At 39.6% G+C, this 20890-nt stretch overlaps 1 protein-coding gene across 1 annotated transcript in view; it reads right to left on the bottom strand.

Annotated features, from left to right (window-relative positions):
- Positions 1 to 752, bottom strand: part of DGAT1 (diacylglycerol O-acyltransferase 1) — a 31286-nt gene extending 30534 nt beyond the window's left edge. The window contains exon 1 of the mRNA XM_027857751.1: positions 474 to 752. Within this exon, the coding sequence (XP_027713552.1) occupies positions 474 to 718 (245 nt within the window). The 5' untranslated portion in view covers positions 719 to 752. The remainder of the gene's footprint in view (positions 1 to 473) is intronic.
- Positions 753 to 20890: the final 20138 nt, after the last annotated feature.

Genomic DNA, 20890 nt, shown 5'->3' with positions numbered 1-20890 from the left:
CAGAGTTCATTTTTTATCCCTTTTTCTCGACCCTCCCTCTTCAATCAGTTTATAAATGCCTTGATAACGGGGACCGTATCCTATTTCATTTTGCTCTGTCAATGCCGAGTACAGAGCCTTGCCCACAGCAGGCATCAGTGTGGGGTTTTGGTTTTTGGTTTTAAACAAATGCATGAATGAGAGAAAGGCTCCCTTCCTTCTCAGAGTCTCATACATGGACTAAGGTAAACGATCAGACAGAGTTTGGGGGAGGGGAAAGAGTGAGGAATCCGGGCAGTCACAGCAGGGAAGGAAGGGTCAGGACAGAAAAAGACCGTGAGGAGAGGGGGCTGGGGAAGCAGCCGCAGCGAGAAAATGGGGGGCTGGAGCGGGCAGCGGGAGGGGAAGGAAGTCGGGGGGGTGGGAGGGAGTCAGGGGTCGGGCCGGGAAGGGTCACCCAGGGGTCATAGGGGTCCAGGATTAGAGCCCATTACCTCAAGTCTGGGGGGCCCACGCCCTCTCCGTCTCCTTCCTCTGAGGGTGTCCGGGTGCAAGCCGGGGCTGCGGTCGGGGTCGGGGTGTCCCCCCCGCCGCCTGCGTCTGCTCCCGCTCCCGCCGCCGCCCGTAGCTCCTCCTCGGTCTGGCTCCCTGATGTCCCGCCACCACCGCTACCCCCGCTCGCTGTCCGCGAGCCCGTCCTCCGGCGCCGAGAGCCGCCCGCGCCACCTCGGTCCCCCATCTCCTCGGCCTCAACCTCAGCCACTGCCAGCGAGCCCCACGGCTCCGGCACCTTACGGCCCGGCCCGGCGCGGCCCGGCCCGGCCCCGGCCCCGGCCCCGGCCCCGCCTCTGGCCCCGCCTTCCCCGCCCCTTCGGCCAACGGCTGCTAACCGCCAACCGCTGCCCCCTGCCGGCCGCCGTAGGCCACGCGACGAGCTGCCCCAGTCCCAGAAGCTCCAGCAGGGTGGGGAGGAGAAGGGAGGGAAGCGGCGGACTTATGAAAGCGCAGGCGCACGCCGCTCTCCAGGATTTGTAGGTCCCGCGGCTGGGGGCGAGGCACGTGGGAGTGTGAAGCGCAGGCGAAGTGGCGACTATAGGTACGCCGGGTCTTGTAGTCAAGGGCGGGTAAAGAGGGGAGTATCCCCTCCTCCAGACAAGCAATGAACTGAAACAAGGCTAAGACGCAGGCGTGTCCCGAACCGGTGACGTTGCCAAGACGCACCCTGGGAGTTGTAGTCTGAAGGTGACTCAAGCACGTGGATCAGAACCGGCTCTGTTGCTTAGTTCTGCGTTCCTGAGTCCTGGTGCTGCCCCACCTGTGATTGGTAACCAGAGCACTGGGGAGCAGGAGAGTTGCAAAGACATAACAATAAATTAATGAATTAAGTCATTCTCTCCTACTGCCTAACCTCTCTGCCATAACAATGTTGACACAATAAGCCTCCTGTTACATAATCGACCAAGCTACTGCTACAGTTATACAATGAAGGAGTTGGATAAATGATCTCTAAAGGCCCTTCCCACTCTTTTGTTTTATGTTTCTATTCTGTTTGAAAACCTTCTAGAATTCCCTTAAGCTAAAAGATAAAATACTAACTTCTTAGCCTGACATTTAAAGCCTGCTACAAACTGGCTCCAGCCTCCCTTTCCAGCTACAGTTCTTATTACTTCTCCTTATGAACTGTGCATTCCAGACAAACTAAACAACTTTCTGGTCTCTGAACGCCCTTGGTACATTTCCTCAGGTCATTAGTCATGCCTAGAATGCACTTTGTTACTCAAGGCCTGCTGAAATTCTTCTCCTAGGAGTTCCAGGAAGAGAGGGGAATGAGTGATCATTACTAAGCCCAGCTCCCCTAAACACCTTAAAATAACGATAAATAAGAAAAATAAAATAGAATAAGGAGAAAGAACAGAAGAAAAGAACAAGAACGAAGGAAAAAACCTTCAAAGGAAAATTAACAGAGCAATGAAATGAGGAAGCCAAAAAAGAAACAAACAAACCCCAGACCCCAATACATTCTACCAGGTAAAAGAAAACAAGAGCCTTGGGGTTTGAGCTGTAAGGCCAATAAATTAAACACTCTAATTTTGCAAATGAAGAAACCAGGCCCAAGGATATTAAGAGTTGACTCCTGATCTAGTGCTTTTTCTATTTACCCTGTTGCCTCTTTTCCAGAAGGAAAGAACAGTGACTATAATAAGAACTACACCCCTAGAAAAGGTAATGGACACATCACAAGATCTTCCAGAGCATTTAAATTATAAGAGATATAAAGAAAGCTCTGCTATCCATAAAATTGGAAATAAGTTACCTGATGGAAAAAGTCAATAAGAACATGAGAATTGATTAGATGGAGAGTGGGGATGGAGTAGAAAATTTCTGAGGAGCAGGTTGACTCAATCAGGATGAAAAAATACCCAAGTAGAAAAACAAATAACGGAGCTTTTTAAAAAGACAGCATTGAGAGATTTCAGTTCTCTCCAAACCAAAGCCAATAGAACTACAGAACTGAGACCAGCAAGATAACCTGAGAATTATTGGTTTCCTAGAAAAAAGAAAAAAACCAATGGTGTGAACACCATATTCCAGGTACATGGAATACTATATTCTAGAAAATTGTCTAGAGGTATTGGAAACAGAGAGCAGGGTGAAAATTTATAGAATTATAAGATACCAATAAAGACAATCTCTAAAGTTCACTTCTTAAGAAATATAGTCACCAAGTTTCAGAGTTTCTTGTCAAGGAGAATTTTGCAAGTAACCAAGAGGAAGTGTTTCACATAACCAAAAAAAAGCAAAAAAACCCAGCCATTCACATTGTGCAAGACTACTCAATAATGACAAAAATTGAAAAAAGACAGTAGAATATTGTAATCTGAAAATCAAAGGGAATAGGCAATTTTGCTTTTCCTGGAAAACTGAGCATATTCCATTAAGAGAAAAGCTGGTTCTTCAATGAGGTCAGAAAGTTCAGTGCTTTCCTGTTGTGAAATCCAAAAGTCCTCAGGACTTTTGGCATGCAAATTAAACAAGAAGCAGAAATAACATAATCTAGATATGAATACATGTCATAAGTAAAGAATAAATCAATTTATAGAAGTTTTAAGGAGATAAGTTTAGTGTGGCTGCTTTTTAAGTCCCAGGTTTTTAAGGGTTATTAAAACTGAAGGAAAGAATTCCTTGAAAAGAAAGCAGATGGAATTAAAGGATCTGGTGGTGTCCAAATTTGATCATGTATTCTATCAGTTAAAAAAAAAGAATTTGAGCATAGCTTTTATATGTGTGTATTTATTTGTGTATGAATATGCACACATATACTTTATAAAACATATAAATTTAAAAGAATGAGATAATAACTTATGTGGCAGGGTGTAGGGGAAAGGGAGTCAGCCTCCCAGGAAGACTTGAACCAATTGCTACCTCTGTCTACACTAGTTATGAGTAAGTCACTTAACCTCTCACTGTACTAGGCAATTCTTTTTTTATTATTATTATTAATTTATTTTGATTTATCAATAATCACTTCCATATGCTTTTGAGTTTAAAAATTTTCTCCCCTTTCCTCCCCACCACCCTCCCCAAGATGGCGCATAATCTGATATAGGCTATACATTTACATTCATATTAATCATATTTTCACATTAGTGATGTAAGTAGAAATTAAAACCAATAGAAGGAACCATCAGAAAAAGGAAACAAAACTCAACAGAAAAGAAAAAAAAATAACAATTTGGCTTCCATAATTCTTTGTTTGGGTGTGGATAACATTTTCCATCACAAGGCCTTTGGAGATGTCTTAGATCCTTGTATTGCCAGGAAGGGTTAAGTTTATCAATATTAGTCATCACACAACGTGACTGTTATTGTGTACAACGTTCTCTTGGTTCTGCTCACTTCACTCAGCATCAGACCATACAAGTCTTTCCAGGTTTTTCTCAAGTCAGCCTGTTCATCATTTCTTATAGCACAATGGTATTCCATCATATTCATATACCACAACTTGCTCAGCCATTCCCCAATTGATGAGCATCCTCTCAATTTCCAATTCTTTGCCACCACGAAAAGAGCTGCTATGAATATTTTTGTATATGTAGGTCCTTTTCCCATTTGTGTGATCTCTCTGGGATGTAGCCTTAGAAGTGCTATTGCTGGGTCAAAGGGTATACACATTTTTATAGCCCTTTGGGCATAGTTCCAAATTGTTCTCCAACATGGTTGGATCATTTCACAACTCCACCAACAATGCATTAGTGTTCCAATTCTCCCACATCTTCTCCAATATTTATCATTTTCCTGTTTTATCACGTTGGCCATTCTGATAGGTGTGATGTGGTACCTCAGAGTTGTTTTGATTTGCATTTCTCTAATCAATAGTGATTTAGAGCATTTTTTCATATGATTATAGATGGCTTTAATTTCTTCATCTGAGAAATGTCTGTTCATATCCTTTGACCATTTATCAATTGGGGAATGGCTTGTATTCTTATAAAGTTGACTTAATTCTCTGTATATTTTAGAAATGAGGTCCTTCACAGAGAGACTAGTTATAAAAATTCTTTCCCAATTTTCTACCTTCCTTCTAATCTTAGTTGCATTAGCTTTGTTTGTGCAAAAACTTTTCAATTTAATGTCATCAAAATTATCTATTTTGCTTTTCATAATGTTCTCTATCTCCTGTTTGGTCATGAATTCTTCTGTTCTCCATAGATCTGACAGGTAAACTATTCCTTGCTCTCTCAGTTTGCTTATAGTATCAGCCTTTATATCTAAATCATGTACCTATTTTGACTTTATTTTGGTATATGGTGTGAGATTTTAGTCTATGCCTAGTTTCTGCCATACTCTTTTCCAGTTTTCCCAGCAGTTTTTTTCAAAGAATGGGTTCTTATCCCAGAAGCTGGGGTCTTTGGGTTTATCAAATAATATATTACCATAGTCATTGACTACTGTGTCTTACATACTTAACCTATTCCACTGATCCACTACTCTATTTCTTAGCCAGTACCAAGCAGTTTTGGTGATTGCTGCTTTATAATACAATTTAAGATCTGGAATGGCTAGGCCACCTTCCCCTGCATTTCTTTTCATTAGTTCTCTTGATATTCTGGACCTTTTGTTCTTCCAAATGAATCTTGTTATTATTTTTTCTAACTCTATAAAATAATTTTTTAGTAATTTTATTGGTATGGCACTGAGTAAGTAAATTAGCTTAGGTAGAATTGTCATTTTTATTATATTAGCTTGGCCTACCCATGAACAACTGATGTTTTCCCAATTATTTAGATCTGATTTTATTTGCGTGAAAAGTGTTTTGGAATTGTGTTCATAGAATTCCTGGGTTTGTTTCAGGAGGTAGACTCCTAAATATTTTATAATGTCTGCAGTAAGTTTAAATGGAATTTCTCTTTCTATTTCTTGCTGTTGGGCTTTGTTGGTAATATATAGAAATGCCGATGATTTATGTGGGTTTATTTTATAGCCTGCAACTTTGCTAAAGTTGTTTATTATTTCAAGTAGTTTTTTACTTGATTCTCTGGAATTCTCTAAGTATAACATCATGTCATCTGCAGAGAGTGATAGCTTTGTTTCTTCTTTGCCTATTCTAATGCCTTCAATGTCTTTTTCTTCTTTATTGCTAAAGCTAACGTTTCCAGTACAATGTTAAATAACAGTGGTGATAATGGACATCCTTGTTTCACCCCCGATCTTATTGGAAATGCTTCTAACTTGTCCCCATTACATATTATGCTTGCTGAAGGTTTTAAATAGATGCTATTTATTATTTTAAGGAAGACTCCATTTATACCTATGCTCTCTAGTGTTTTTAATAGGAATGGGTGTTGTATTTTGTCAAAAGCTTTTTCTGCATCTATTGAGATGATGATGTGGTTTCTGTTAGTTTTGGTGTTGATATGATGGATTATGCTGATAGTTTTCCTTACATTGAACCAGCCCTGCATTCCTGGTATAAATCCTACCTGGTCACAGTATTATTCCTGTGATAAGTTGCTGTAATCTATTTGCTAATATTTTATTTAAAATTTTTGCATCTATATTCATTAGAGAAATTTGTCTATGTTTTGACTCTTCCTGGTTTAGGTACCAGCACCATATTTGTATCATAAAAAGAATTTGGTAAGATTCCTTCTTTACCTATTTTACCAAGTAGTTTATGTAGTATTGGAATTAATTGTTCTTTAAATGTTTGATAGAATTCGCATGTAAATCCATCTGGCCCTGGAGATTTTTTCCTAGGGAGTTCATCAATGCCTTGTTCAATTTCTTTTTCTGAAATGCGGTTATTTTACTTCCTCTTCTGTTAATCTGGGCAATTTATATTTTTGTAAATATATATCCATTTCACTAAGATTGTCAAATTTGTTGGCATATAGTTGGGCAAAATAATTCCTAATTGTTGTTTTAATTTCCTCTTCCTTGGTGGTAGTTTCACCCTTTTCATTCTTGATACTAGTAATTTGGTTTTCTTCTTTCTTTTTTAAATTAGATTAACCAAAGGTTTATCTATTTTATTGGTTTTTTCTCTTAGTTTTATTTATTAGTTCAATAGTTTTCTTAATTTCAATTTTATTAATTTTTCCTTTTGTTTCCAATATTTCTAATTTGATGTTTAATTGAGGATTTTTAATTTGTTCTTTTTCTAGTTTTTTTAGTTGTATGCCCAATTCATTGATCTCCTCTTTTTCTATTTTATTTATGTAAGCATTTAGAGATATAAAACTTCCGCTAAGAACTGCTTTTGCTGCATCCCATAAGTTTTGGTATGTTGTCTCATTATTGTCATTCTCTTGAATGAAATTATTGTTTCTATGATTTGTTCTTTGACCCAATCATTTTTTAGGATTAGATTATTTAGTTTCCAATTATTTTTTAGTCTATCTTTCCATGGCCCTTTGTTACATATAATTTTTATTGCATCATAATCTGAAAAGGATGCATTTAATATTTCTGCCTTTCTGCATTGGATTGTGAGGTTTTTATGCCCTAGTACATGGTCAATTTTTGTGTGTGTGTCATGTACCACCGAGAAAAAAGTATATTCCTTTCTATCCCCATTCAGTTTTCTCTGCAGGTCTATCATACCTAACTTTTCTAATATTCTATTTACCTCTTCTTTCCTGTTTATTTTGTGGTTAGATTTATCTAGTTCAGAAAGGGGGAGGTTGAGGTCCCCCACTAGTATAGTTTTGCTGTCTATTTCTTCCTGTAACTCCCTGAACTTCTCCTCTAAGAATTTGGATGCTATACCATTTGGTGCATATATATTTAGTAATGATAATGCTTCATTGTCTATGGTGCCTTTTAGCAGGATGTAGTTTCCTTCCTTATCTCTTTTGATAAGATCTATTTTTGCTTTTGCTTTGTCTGAGATCAGCATTGCTACCCCTGCTTTTTTTTACTTCAGCTGAAGCATAATATATTTTGCTCCAGCCTTTTACTTTTACCCTGTGTGTGTCACTCTTTTTCAGATGTGTTTCCTGTAAACAACATATTGTAGGATTATGGTTTTTAATCCAATCTGCTATATGCTTCTGTTTTATGGGAGAGTTCATCCCATTTACATTTACAGTTATGATTACTATCTATGTCTTTTTCTCCATCCTTTTCTTCCCCCCTGTTTATGCTTTTCTTTCTCCTTTCTCCTTTCCCCCCTCACTAGTGTTTTGCTTTTGACTAGTACCTCCTTGGGTCCCACCTCCCTTCTATTATCCCTTTCCCTTTTCTTCCCCTTTACCCTTATTGCTTCTTCCCTCCCTTCTATCCCCCGTCCCTTTTCTTTCCCCTCCTAAGACCTATATTACAAGTCAGATTTCTATACCTAACTGATTATGTTATTCCCTTCTTGAGCCAAATCTGATGAGAGTAAGGTTCAAACAATGCTCATCCCCCTACCTTCTTTACCTCTATTCTAATAGGTTTTTGTGTCTTTTCCTGTAATGTAATTTACCCTTATCTGCCTCCTCCTTTCTCAGTACATTTTCTTAGCTCAGACTAATCCACTTACTTGGATCCATTTAACCCACTTGATTAAATTTTTTTTTTATCATTACATCAAAGTCAACTTATATCCACCCCCTTTATGTATACTCCTTTAACATGGTATAATAACAATACAGTTCTCAAGAGTTGCAAGTGTCATCTTCCCTTGTAGGGATGTAAACATTTTGCCCTTATTAACAACATATTGTATCTTTCTGTCCCATTTACCTTTTTATGTCTCTCTTGAATCTTGTACTTGAAGATCAAATTTTTGTTGAGCTCTGGTCTTTTTATCAGGAACATTTGGAAGTCCCCTATTTTGTTGAATATCCATCTCCTTCCCTGAAAAATCATGCTCATTTTCACTGCGTAGTTAATCCTTGGCTGCATTCCAAGCTCCTTTGCCTTTCAGAGTATCATGTTCCATGCCCTATGGTCTTTTAATGTAGAGGCTGCAAGGTCCAGCGTAATCCTGATTGTGGGTCCATGATATTTAAATTGTTTCTTTCTGGCTGCTTGCAGTAATTTCTCTTTTATCTGGTAATTTTGGAATTTAGCTATTATATTTCTTGGCGTTTTGAATTTGGGATCTCTTTCAGGTGGGGAGCGATGAATTCTTTCTATAGTTATTTTACCTTCAGGTTCTAGGACTTCAGGGCAGTTTTCCTTTATGATTTCCTGAAGGATATTGTCCGAGCTCTTTTTTTCATCATGGCTTTCAGGTAGGCCTATAATTTTTAAATTGTCTCTCTTGGATCAATTTTCCAGGTCAGCTGTTTTACCCATGAGGTATTTTACATCTATTTTTTCATTGTTTTGTTTCTGTTTGACTGATTCTTGCTCTCTCATAGAGTCATTAGTTTCCATTTGTTCAATTTTATTTTTTAACATATTGTTTTTTTCTGTTAGATTTTCTTCTTTCTTCTCCAATTGGTCAATTGTATTTTTAAGGGATATATTTTCTTCATTGTACTTTTTTTTCCAATTGGCCAATTGTGTGTTTTATGGACTTGTTTTCTTCAGTGTACTTTTTTTCCAATTGGCAAATTGTACTTTTAAAGGACTCCTCTACCTCTCTCATTTGACTTTTAAAATCCTTCTTGAGTTCTTCTAAGAAGGCTTTTTGGGATTCAGACCAGTTCATATTCCCTTTTGATGTTGCAGATGTGGGTTTGATGACAGTGTTGTCCTCTTCAGAATTTCTGTCTTGATCTTCACTCTTCTCCTAATAGGAATCTATCATACATTTCTTTTTCCTCATGGTGTTTCTTTATTCCCTGGCCTTTAAAGAGATTAAGCTTTCCTGCTGGGGAGCAGAGGGCACTGAACCAAGCTTCTTGTGTTGGGAGCCTAGGTCTTCGTCACTGGCTTTGTGTGCTGGGGACTCTTATGTTGGCAATTGGAGGCTGTAGGTTTCCAGCTGCTTATCTGGTGTTGGGCTGGAATCAGCAAGGCTGGGACTTTCAGGTAAATCTAGGTTGCCTGCTTTTCCTTTCCTTTAGCTTTGTTTAGCTGCTTTTAGATAAGTGCTCCCAGGTGTTCATCTGCCTGGGGCCCCTTGCAGTGCTGCCTCCCTTATTTCTGATGAGGTACTGGGAGACTTCTTTGCTGTAGAATGCCGAGGCATCTGGTGGTTTTCTGAGCTGGTTTCCACCAGTTACCCCACCCTCACTGAGGCACTCGGAGGTACAGCTGTTGGCGTTTGCCTGCTCAACCACCTGGGCTTCGGGATCTCCTCCTGGTTGGCAGTTGGAGGCTGTAGGGTTCTGACAGCTTACCTGGTGTTGGGCTGGAATCAACAAGGCTGGAACTTTTTGGCACCTCTAGGTTGCTTTCTTCAGCTCCTTTCAGGCAAATGCTGCCAGGTGCTTATCCGCCTGGGGTCCTTTGTAGTGCTGCTTCCCTTATTTTTGCTGAGGCATTGGGAGACCCATTTCCTGTAGAATGCTGGGGAACCAGAACCTCCTCCTGGTGTGCTAAAGTGGGTCTTTCCACTAGCTGGCTGGGTGACTCCTGTTTCCTACTGCTCCCCTTCCCCCAGGGTAAGAGGGGCCTTTCCCATTAATCCCTCTAGCTACCTGGGCTACTGCACTGCTGTATCCTGTCTTTCTTCTGGTTCAGCTGTTCCAGGGTTTTTTCTGGGGTGATATTTTCTGGGTTTTCAGAGGTTGATAGGGGAGGGTGAGAACGACTGCCTTTTTACTCCGCCATCTTGGCTCCCAGAAGCGGAAGCGGCAATTCTTAAGATTATATATTACAGGAGAGGTGCTGATCTGCGGTAAGAGAGGGAGTTTACTCACCTGGGAGTCCCCATACCAATGAAACCACAGGTCCAATTGCTGTCCTAATAAAATTTTGAATGAGAGCAACCTGATTGAATGTGCTTGTTTTTTTAGAGTATTTTTAGAATTGTGATATCATTTTGTGATATAGCAATTTGAAGGACTGATTCTAAGCTCAGTATAATTCATTATTTGGTTGTAATGGTTGTCATAGTGATGGGGTGCTTGGGTGCTTGTGCTTGTACTTGGACCCCAATTTCTCCCTAGCCTCAGAAACACTGTCTCTGACAACCACTCCCCAGCCCAAGCACACTGTGCCTACCAGTTATTCATGCGTGGGCCCCAGCACGACCCTTATCTCTCTCCCTGGTGCAGCTACACAAAGTTGGGTGATAGAGTGCTGGGCTGCTCAGGCCCCAGCCCTCAGATCACGTCTTTAGAAGCCTCCCAATTCCTTAGTAAGTTCCTGTCTTGTGAGAAAGCTTTCCCTTGTTGCAGACCATTCTCTCATCAAGACAGAGGGAGAGGGGTGCCTTGCCCAGTCCAAGGAGTTATGTCCTTGGTCAGCCCAAGGACTCTTCCTCCTGCCAGACTCCAAAGATCCATACCTCTGTCATCTCCCTCCCTGACTGGTATACTCCCTGTACTTTCTCATCCATAGCTCCCAAAGACACCTAGAACTTCAGATTACCTCGTCAGTGTCCCTGGCATTCCTTTCCCATGCCCTTTTCCATATAAACCCTAGCTCTATCCTCAGTCTCTCGCAGGTTTCTTAAGAATCCTTGCCTGCTGAAAAGCGTAACAATAAATCTTTGCCACCTTGACTTGAAGAATGCTTGAGTCTATGAATTCATTCCAGACAACCCGTCCTGTACTCTGGTCTTTGAGGGATCTCAACCTCTCAGACCGAAACAATAGCTAAAAATGAAATCTCCCAAAGATTTGTGCATCCTAATGGAAAAAGTGTATCACTAACCTGCTTACTAAACCATAATATTCATTTTTCAATCCCAACCACCAATTATACAAAGGTTTTTATTGAAAGTCAGCTAGTAAATTTCCATTTTCACTGTACACAAATCAGAAAATATTGCATTTTTATGGTTTTAATAAATGAGTTCAAAATCCACTGAAATTCTCTGGAAGGTTTTAAAATAGTTTGGAAAATTGTGCTTCCAAATTTTAAAATTGTGCAGCTCCTGAAGAGGGATGTTTTTGAAGAGGAGGTAACCAGTTGCACAGAGAGGTTAAGAAAGATAATTATCAAGAAGACAACATTAGATTTGTCAATTTAAAAACCATTGAGGTGGGGGGGAGAGAGAGACAGAGACAAAGAAGAGAGGGAGAAAGACGGACAAAGACAGAAAGACAGAGACAGAGAGACAAAGAGGTGGAGAGAGAGAAGAGAGGCAGAGACAGAGAAAGACAGAGGCAGAGACAGAAAAGAGGAAGAGAGAGGAGAGAGAGAGAAGAGAAAGAGAAACAGAAAAAGAGAAAGATAAGAGAGAGACACAGAGAAAGAGAAGAGAGGGAGAGAGACACACAGACAGACAGAGACAGAGAGAGATGGTGGAGAGAGAGACAGAAAGAGACAGAAACAAAGGGAGAAAGAAGAGAAGGAGAGAGAGCTGTTTCATTCTGTAGAAGGTTCAGAAGAAAATTAGATAAGAGGAGGTATCTGAGGCTTGGAATATACTATACACAACTTTTTCAAGGAATTTATTTGAGAAGAGGAGGAGAGATAAAAGATGATAGCTGACAGACATGATCGTATCATGTGTTTGGAAACCTTAAAGTGCAATATAAATGTTTTAGCTATTACTATCATTAGTATCTAGTGAGAGGGTTTTTTTTTTTTTAGTAGAGGAGACTTGGGTATATTTGTAAGCAACAGGAAAGGAACCAGCAGATGGGGGAAATTAGAGAATGGAGCTGATGGTGGGGGAAATCTGCTGGAACAGACAGGAGGGCTTGGAATCAAGTATGCATGTAGAGGAGTTGACCTTTGCAAATATCATGTCCACTTCATTATCAGAGACTGGAGGAAAGGAGGAGATAGTTTGGGATGATGTCAGAAGAAGGAGGGGAAAAGAAGGCATTCTCTGAATAGTCTCAATTTCTTCAGTTAAGTATCAGTCAAGTTCCTTGGAGAGGTTAGGGGGCAGGAGGTACCAAAAAGGCAGGAGTGAAAGCTAAGTTTTAGGCACCCAAGATTCATCTTTGAGAGTGGAAGTCAGGATAAGGATCCTCAGTGCTTACATGGAGTTCACCTATACATATGTATATGGGTCTGTATATGTTATGTATATATATATATATATATATATATATGTATGTAATGTGTATTTGTATATATGTGTGTGTGTTTGTATGTATAGGCATTCTATCAATCTAGTGGTTTAGTAGGATAGAGCCTGGACCTGTGATTTCATCTGCATAGAGAACTCCCAGGTGAGGAAATTCCCTCTATCAATGTAAGTTGATACCTTTTCTGCAACTTATTGGCATTTAGGTGGTGCGGTGGATAGATAGTCAAGCCTAGAGTCAGGAAGACTTATTTTCCTGAGTTCAAATATGGCCTTAGACACTTACTGTGTGACCCTGAGCAAGTCACTCAACCTGTTTTCCTCAGTTTCCTCATCCATAAAATGAACTGGAGAAGGAAAACCATGGCAGTATCTTTGCCAAGAAAACCGCAAATGGGGTTACAAAGAGTCAAACATGACTGAAAAATGATTGAACACCAACACCTACAGCTTATAGTATAGTTTTAGAGAATTGTCTCCAGTCCTGAGAAGTTAAGTGATTTGCAGAGTGTCATTCAGCCAGTATGTATCAAAGGTGACATTTGAACCCAGATCTTTCTGGCTTCAAGCCCACCTCTCTATTCACTACACCCCACTGCCTCTCATCAGTTTAGTAACCCTTTCCAAAAAGGAAACAAGATTATTCTGGTATGACCTGATCTTGATAAAGTCCCTCTAGTTCTTTGTTCTTTCCTCTCCTGGCTCTGCTTCTGACTTTCCAGACTTTGCCAGGATGCTTTAGTTGCTGTCTCATCTTGGAATATCCCTCTACCACAGCAGGCCTCCTTCCTTCCCCCTCCCTTTTCAGCTCCCTTTTTTGTACTGTCTTCCCCCAATAGAATGGAAGGTCCTTTGGGTCAGGGACTGTCCTTTTTTTTTTTTTATTTTATTAGCACATTAAGGCGCACAATAAGCCTTAATAAATGATTATCACCTTGCCTTGTCTCATCACTTCCTCTTCTAGATGGTCATTAGCCACCTTTTTAATAAAATTTCCTACAATTTTCCTAGGAATTGAAGTCAAACATACTAGCCTCTTCCTTTTTTAAAAAAAAAATCAGTACATTTGCCCTTCTCCAGTCTTGTGATACCTCTTGGATTCTCCATTATCTTCACATTTCACCACCGATGGCTTAGTAATTATACCCAACAGTTCTTTCAGTACCTGAGAAGGTAATTTATCTAGGCCTAGTGACTTGACTTCATTAAGTACAGATGAGCTGTCTACTCCCTATGAGTCATTTTGTTCTGTCCTATCCAGTATAAAGGTCATTTCCCTTGGTAGAGAAATCAGAAGCAAAGTAAGAATTGAACGACTCTGCTTTCTCTCTCTTGTTACCCATTCACCCTCAGCAGAGGTTTTATCCCTTCTTTGATTTTTCCCTGTTTCTCTCCATGGCCCACCTCCTACATGTGGGTGGATCTGAGGACTGTACATTAGACCCTCTCCTCTTCTCTTCTGTCCTCTATTTTCTTCTTCTTTCCTCACCTTTCCTCTCCTCTCCTCTCCTTTCCTTTCTTCTCTTTCTCTCTCTCTTTTTCTCTGTCTCTCTCGGTGATCTCATCAGCTCTCACCAATTCAACTCTCATCACTATGCTCAGGGCTCCCAAAGCTACATACCCAGCTCTAATCTTTCTCCTGAGCTCTGGTCCTATATTTCCAACTGCCCATTAGATATATCCACCTGCATATCCCATAGGCATCCACACTTAACAGGTCCAAAACAGAACTTATTATTTTTCGTCCCCTAAACTGACTCATTCACCTAACTTCCCTGTTTCTATCAAGAGTATCACCCTCCATCCAGTCACCCAAGTTTACAGACTAAGAATCAACTTTGGTTCTTCACTCTCAGTCACTCCTCATATCCAATCAATTGCCAAGTCTTATTGATTCTAGCTCCTCAACATCTCTGATGGTGATCTCATCCTGCCTAGTTCAAGACCTTATGAACTCTTGCCTGAACAACAGCCTCCTAATGAGTCTTCCTGCCTCTAGTCTTTCCCCTCCCTAATCTAGCCTCCACACAGCTGCCAAATTGACATTCCTAAAATACGGGTCTGATCATGCCATTCCCTTGCTCAAGAAACTTCAGTGGCTCTTTATTGCTTTTAAGATAAAATGCAAACTGCTCTGTATGGAGTAGAAAGTCCTTCACAATCTGGCCCCAGCCTATCTTTCCAGGTGGATTGCCCATCCTTCCTTCACACACTCTACAGTTGCCAAGTGCGATTCCCTCTACTTAACATGCCATCTGCCTCCTCTGGGCCTTTACAAAGGTGCACCACCTATACTTAGAGTGCACCTTCTTCACCTCCACCTCTTGGAACCCCTGACTCCTTTCAAGGATCAGTTCAAAAGTCCATTCTTCAAGATTCTTTAGGAGTCTTTTTCTGATTTCTCCAGTTGTTACTAGCCCTTCCCCCCCCAAAAAAACCAAACCTTGTGTGCTTATTTTGTATATGTCCTGTATTCACTTATCTGTGAACATGTTTATCCCCTCAACAGAATGTAAGATCTGATAGGGCAAAGACAGTTTCACTTCTGTCTTGGTATTCCCAGGGTCTAACATAACACTTGGCAGAGGAGAGGTACTCAACTGATTTACTTTTTCTTTTTATAAACCCAAGGAGACTGGATATTAAGAAAAAACCTATTGGTATGAAAATATAACCTATTAATTAGGAAATAACAGGACAAGTTGTGATATGGTAGATGAATATAATGGAATTTCATTTTACCCAAACAAATGATGAATATGATGGATTTAGAGAAATATGGAAAGACCTGTATGAAGTGATTCAGAGTAAAATGAGCAAAATCAGAACAACTTATGCGATGACCGCAATAACGATGAGAGAGGAGAACAACTCTGAAAGACTTCTTGACTGACCACAGCAGAGTTCTGCTCTCAGAACCTCCTTCAAAGGAAGGTGCTCAGGCCTGCCATGCCTTCATTCCTCTCCAGGATGCCCTCCAGAGCTTCTATACCATGGCTTGTGTCTGATACCCGCATCTACCCTTTTCTCCTTTCTTTCCCTCCTTTTTCAGATTCCTTTTACTTGTTGTCTTTGCCCATCAGAATATAAGCTCCTTTAGGACAGGAATTCTCTTTCTGCTCGAAGCTGTATTACCTTACCCAGAACCAGCCCATAGAAACCACTTAATAAATGCTTGTTGACTGACTGGCTGAGAAGCGATAGACCAGAAGTACAAAATCAGACATGCATTTTCAGACATGGCCAATGTTTCACTTGACTATAAACACTTGCTACAAGGGAGGCTTTTACCGTTGGGGTGGATGGGTGGGTGGGAGGTAGTTATAGACATGAAAAAAAGAGCAACCATAAGACATTTTTTAAAATATGATCAAGAAAAACTAAATTAGTACTACATTCTGCATTTTAGGTACAAGTCTGCCAGAAATGTTTTAAAAATAATTTAAAATTTTTATATTAAATCCAAACACTACTAATCTAAGGAGAGACTGGCATAGTCCCTCCCCTGCTTTCAGATATCCTCTACCCTAAGACAATTTATAGGAATCTCGAACAAGGAAAAGATTACAGTATTTTAAAATGCAGGTTTGGGATCAACATTTTAGTTGATTTTCTGCTAAAATTATGTGAACTATTTTGTTTTCTTACTTGACCTCTCCCCTAGGATTGAAAGGGTTTCCTCCCAGAAGCAATGAATCCTTTCTGAATGGAGAAGAGGACACTCTCCTTAGGTAGGTCAGAGATTGAGGAAGGCATTAATAATTTTTTTTGCCTTTTTAAAAAAATTATTTAGTATTTCATTTTTCCCCAGTTACATGTAAAAACAATTTTAACATTTGTTTTTAAAACTTTGAGCTCCAAATTCTCTTCCCTTCCCCCGCACCGAGAAGGCAAGCAATTTGATATAGGTTATACACGTGAAGTCATGCAAAACATTTACGTATTAGTCATACTGTGAAAGAAAACATAGAACAACAACAAAAAAAAACCTTTCAAGAAAAATAAAGAAAGTAAAAAAAAAGGTTTGCTTCAGTCCATATTCAGACACTATCAGTTCTTTTTCTGGGGATGGATAGCATTTTTTCATTATAAGTCCTTCAAAGTTGTCTTAGATCATTATATTGCTGAGGATAGCTAAGTCATTCACAGCTGATCATCTTATCATATTGCTGTTACTTTGTACACAGTACATTTCACTTTGCATTAGCCCATGCAAGTCTTTCCAGGTTTTTCTGAGAGCATCCTGTTCATCATTTCTTTTTTTTTTCCACTTTTTTTTATTAATTTATTTTGCTTTATCAACAATCACTTCCATCAGCTTTTGAGTTTTAAATTTTCTCCTCCCTCCCTCCCCACCTCCCTGCCCAAGACTGCATGCAATCTGATATAGGCTATACATATACATTCCTATTAAACATATTTTTACATTAGTCATATTGTAAGAATTAGAACCAATAGGAGGAACTACCAGAAAAAGGAAACAAAACACAACAGAAGAAAAAAAATCTGCTCATCATTTCTTATAGCACAATAGTATTCCATCATAATCACATACCACAATTTGTTCAGCCATTCCCCAATTGACAGGCATCCCCTCAATTTTCTATTCTTTGCCCCCAGAAAAGAGCTGCTATAAATATTTTTGTAAATATAAGCCCTTTTGTTTTTTGTTTTTTTATCTCTTTTGGGATACAGACCTAGTAGTCATATTGCTAGGTCAAAGAGTATGCATAGTTTTATAGCCCTTTGGGCATAGTTCCAAATTTCTTTAAAGTATAGTTGAATCAGTTCACAACTCCACCAACAATGCATTAATGTCTCAATTTTCCAACATCCTTTCCAACATTTGTCCTTGTCCTTTTCTGTCCTATTAGCTAATCTAATAGGTATGACATAGTACCTCAGAATTGCTCTGATTTGTGTTTCTCCAATCAACAGTGAGTCAGAGCATTTCTTTCATATGGCTATAGATAGCTTTGATGACTTCATCTGAAAACTGATCACATCTTTTGATCATTTATCAACTGGGGAATGGCTCTTATTTTTATAAATTTGACTCAGTTCTCTATATGTTTGAGAAATGAAGCCTTTATCAGAGAAACTTACTTCAAAAAAATTTTTGCAGTTACTACTACTAACTGTACTTTCCTCCATCCTATTTCCCCTCCCTCTGTTTATTCTATTCTTTCTCCTTTCATCCTGTCCTTCCTCAAAACTGTTTTGCTTCTGATTACCCTATGCCCCAATCTGCCCTCCCTTCTATCACCGCCAACCCCTTTTCTTATGCCCTTCCCCTCCCACTTTCCTGTATGGTAAAATAGATTTCTATACCCAACTGAGTGTGTATGTTATTCCCTCTTTGAACCAATTCTGGTAAGATTAAGGTTCACTCACTTCCCCTCACCTCCCCCCTCTTCTTCTCTACTGTAAAAGCTTCTTGTCCCTTTTATGTGAGATAATTTACCCCATTTTACTTTTTCCTTTCCTTTTTTCCCAGTACATTCCTCTCTCATCCTTTAATTTTATTTTTTTAGATATTATCCTTTCATATTCAACTCACACCTATGCCCTCTTTCTATATATACTCCCTCTAGCTGTCCTAATAATGAGAAAGCTCCTATGAGTTACAAGTATCATCTTCCCATGTAGGAATGTAAAAAGTTTAACCTTATTAAGTCCTTTATGATCTCCCTTTCCTGTTTACCTTTTTATGCTTCTCTTGAGTCTTGTATTTGTAAGTCAAATTTTCTGTTCAGTTCTGGTCTTTTCATCAAGAATGCTTGAAAGTCCTCTATTTCATTGAATGTTCATTTTCCCCCCGAAGGACTATACTCCATTTTGCTGGGTAGATGATTCTTGGTTGCAATCCTAACTCCTTTGCCCTCCAGAATATATTCCAAGCCCTCCAATCCTTTAATGTAGAAGTTGCTAAATCTTGTGTCTGATTGTGGCTCCATGATACTTGAATTGTTTTCTTTCTGGCTGTTTGCAATATTTTCTCCTTGACCTGGGAGCTCTGGAATTTGGCTACAATATTCCTGGGAATTTTAATTTTGGAGTTTTAATCACCTCTTTCAGGAGGTGATTGGTAGATTTTTTCAATTTCTATTTTACGCTCTGGTTCTAGAATATCAGGGCAGTTTTCCTTGACAATTTCTTGAAAAATTATGTCGAGGCTCTCTTTTTGATCTTGGCTTTCAGGGAATCCAATAATTTTTAAATTATCTCTCTGGATCTATTTTTCAGGTCAGTTGTTTTTCCAATGAGATATTTCACATTGTCTCCTATTTTTTTCTTTCTTTTGGTTTTGTTTTATTGTTTCTTGATTTCTCATAAAGTCATTAGCTTCCATTTGCTCAATTCTAATTTTTAAGGAATTATTTTCTTCAGTGAGCTTTTTTACCTTCTTTTCCATTTGGCCAATTCTACTTTTTTAAAAAAAAAAATTTTTTTTTTAATTATTTTTAGGCAATTGGGGTTAAGTGACTTGCGCAGGGTCACACAGCTGGTAAGTGTCAAGTGTTTGGTCTGAGGCCGGATTTGAACTCAGGTCCTCCTGACTCCAGGGCTGGTGCTCTATCCACTGTGCCACCTAGCTTCCCCTGCCAATTCTACTTTTTAAGGAGTTTTTTTCTTCAGTGAATTTTTGTGCCATTTTGGCCAATTCTGCTTTTTAGGGCATTCTGTTCCTCATTGGTTTTTTTTGTACCTCTTTTACCATTTGGCCTAATGTGTTATTGTCTTCAGTACTTTTTTTGGTGTCATCTTTACCAAGTTGTTGACTCATTTTTCATGACTATCTTGCATCACTCTCATTTCTCTTCCTGGCTTTTCCTCTACCTCTCTTACTTGATTTTCAAAATCCTTTTTGAGTTCTTCCATGGCCTGAGACCAATTCATATTTTTCTTGAAGGCTTTGGATGTTGGAGCTTTGATTTTGTTATCTTCTTCTGAGTGTGTGTTTTATTCTTCCTTGTCACCATAGTAACTTTCTATGATCAGAATTTTTTTCTGTCACTTCCTCATTTCCCCAGCATATTTCTTGACTTTTAACTCTTTGTTACAGTAGGGCTCTGCTTCCAGGGTGAAGGATACACTGTCCCAAGCTTCAGCAGTTTGGTGCAGCTGTTTCAGAGACTTGGAAGTTTTCAGTTCTTCCAAGGTGGTATGATCTAAGAAGAGGGGTGTATACTACTCTCCTGGCCTATGCTCTGGTCTGTGAACCACAAGCATTCTTTTCTGCCCTGGAACTGTGAGGAGGGTCCCTGCTCCACCACAGTCATAAGCTGGGGTGTGTTAGTGCTCCTCCTTGCCCTGGGACTGCCACCCAGGACCTGGATCCAAGTATAAGCAAAGCAACAGAGTCCTGCCTCATTGCTAGCAAAGAGACCCCTGTAATCCTCCATCTGATTAGTTGTTCGACCCCCTGACTGTCTATGGACTAAGAGCTCCAGAAGTGGCTGCTGCTGCTGATTCATTGGCTCCCAAGGCCTGTTCCTGGTTTGCTGGGCTCTGGTCTGTGCAGGCTTGTGCTGGACTGTGCTCCACTCTCACCCTGGTGCAACAGACCTTTCCTACTGGCTTTTTTTTTTTTTTTTTGGCAAGGCAATCGGGGTTAAGTGACTTGCCCAGGGTCACACAGCTAGTAAGTGTCAAGTGTCTGGTCTGAGACGAATTTGAACTCAGGTCCTCCTGACTTCAGGGCCGGTGCTCTATCCACTGCGCCATCTAGCTGCCCCTCCTACTGACTTTCTACGTTGTCTTTGGCTGGAAAATTATTTCACTCCATCTGCAGTTTCAGGAATTGTTTTATGATATTATTTAAAGGTGTTCAGAGGGGTTTGGGGGACAGCTCAGGAAAGTCACTGCCTTTTCTCCACCATCTGGCTCTGTCCTCTCCTCTACCATTAATCTTAACTAGATAAAGAAGTATATTGGGTTCTAAATTTGTTTACCATATTCCTTCCATATTCCTAGGACCTTAGCTCTTATCCCTAGGCTTTTACATACTTTCCTAAAGTGAAAAGTATGGAAAAGGATATTCGAGAAATATTTATTTCTCAACATTTTCAGTTGAATGAAAAAGATGATTTTTAATGTTCTTGCACAACTGCCAAAAAGAAAAAAAAGATAGAGAAGGGACACAAATAGAATGATTTTGTTACTACCTTGTTAAACTACATATACATACACACACATATATATATGTGTGTACATCTATGTCTATGTCTGTCTCTATATCTATCTATCTATTATCTATCTATCTGTCTATCTATCTATCTATCTATCTATCTATCTATCTATCTATCTATCTATCTATCT

Source organism: Vombatus ursinus, unplaced genomic scaffold (genome assembly GCF_900497805.2).
Source record: "Vombatus ursinus unplaced genomic scaffold, bare-nosed wombat genome assembly UNPS02012319.1, whole genome shotgun sequence".
NCBI classification, from domain to species: Eukaryota; Metazoa; Chordata; class Mammalia; order Diprotodontia; family Vombatidae; genus Vombatus; species Vombatus ursinus.
The sequence above is the reverse complement of the archived record's forward strand: the minus strand, read 5'-3'. Positions and strand labels throughout refer to the sequence as shown.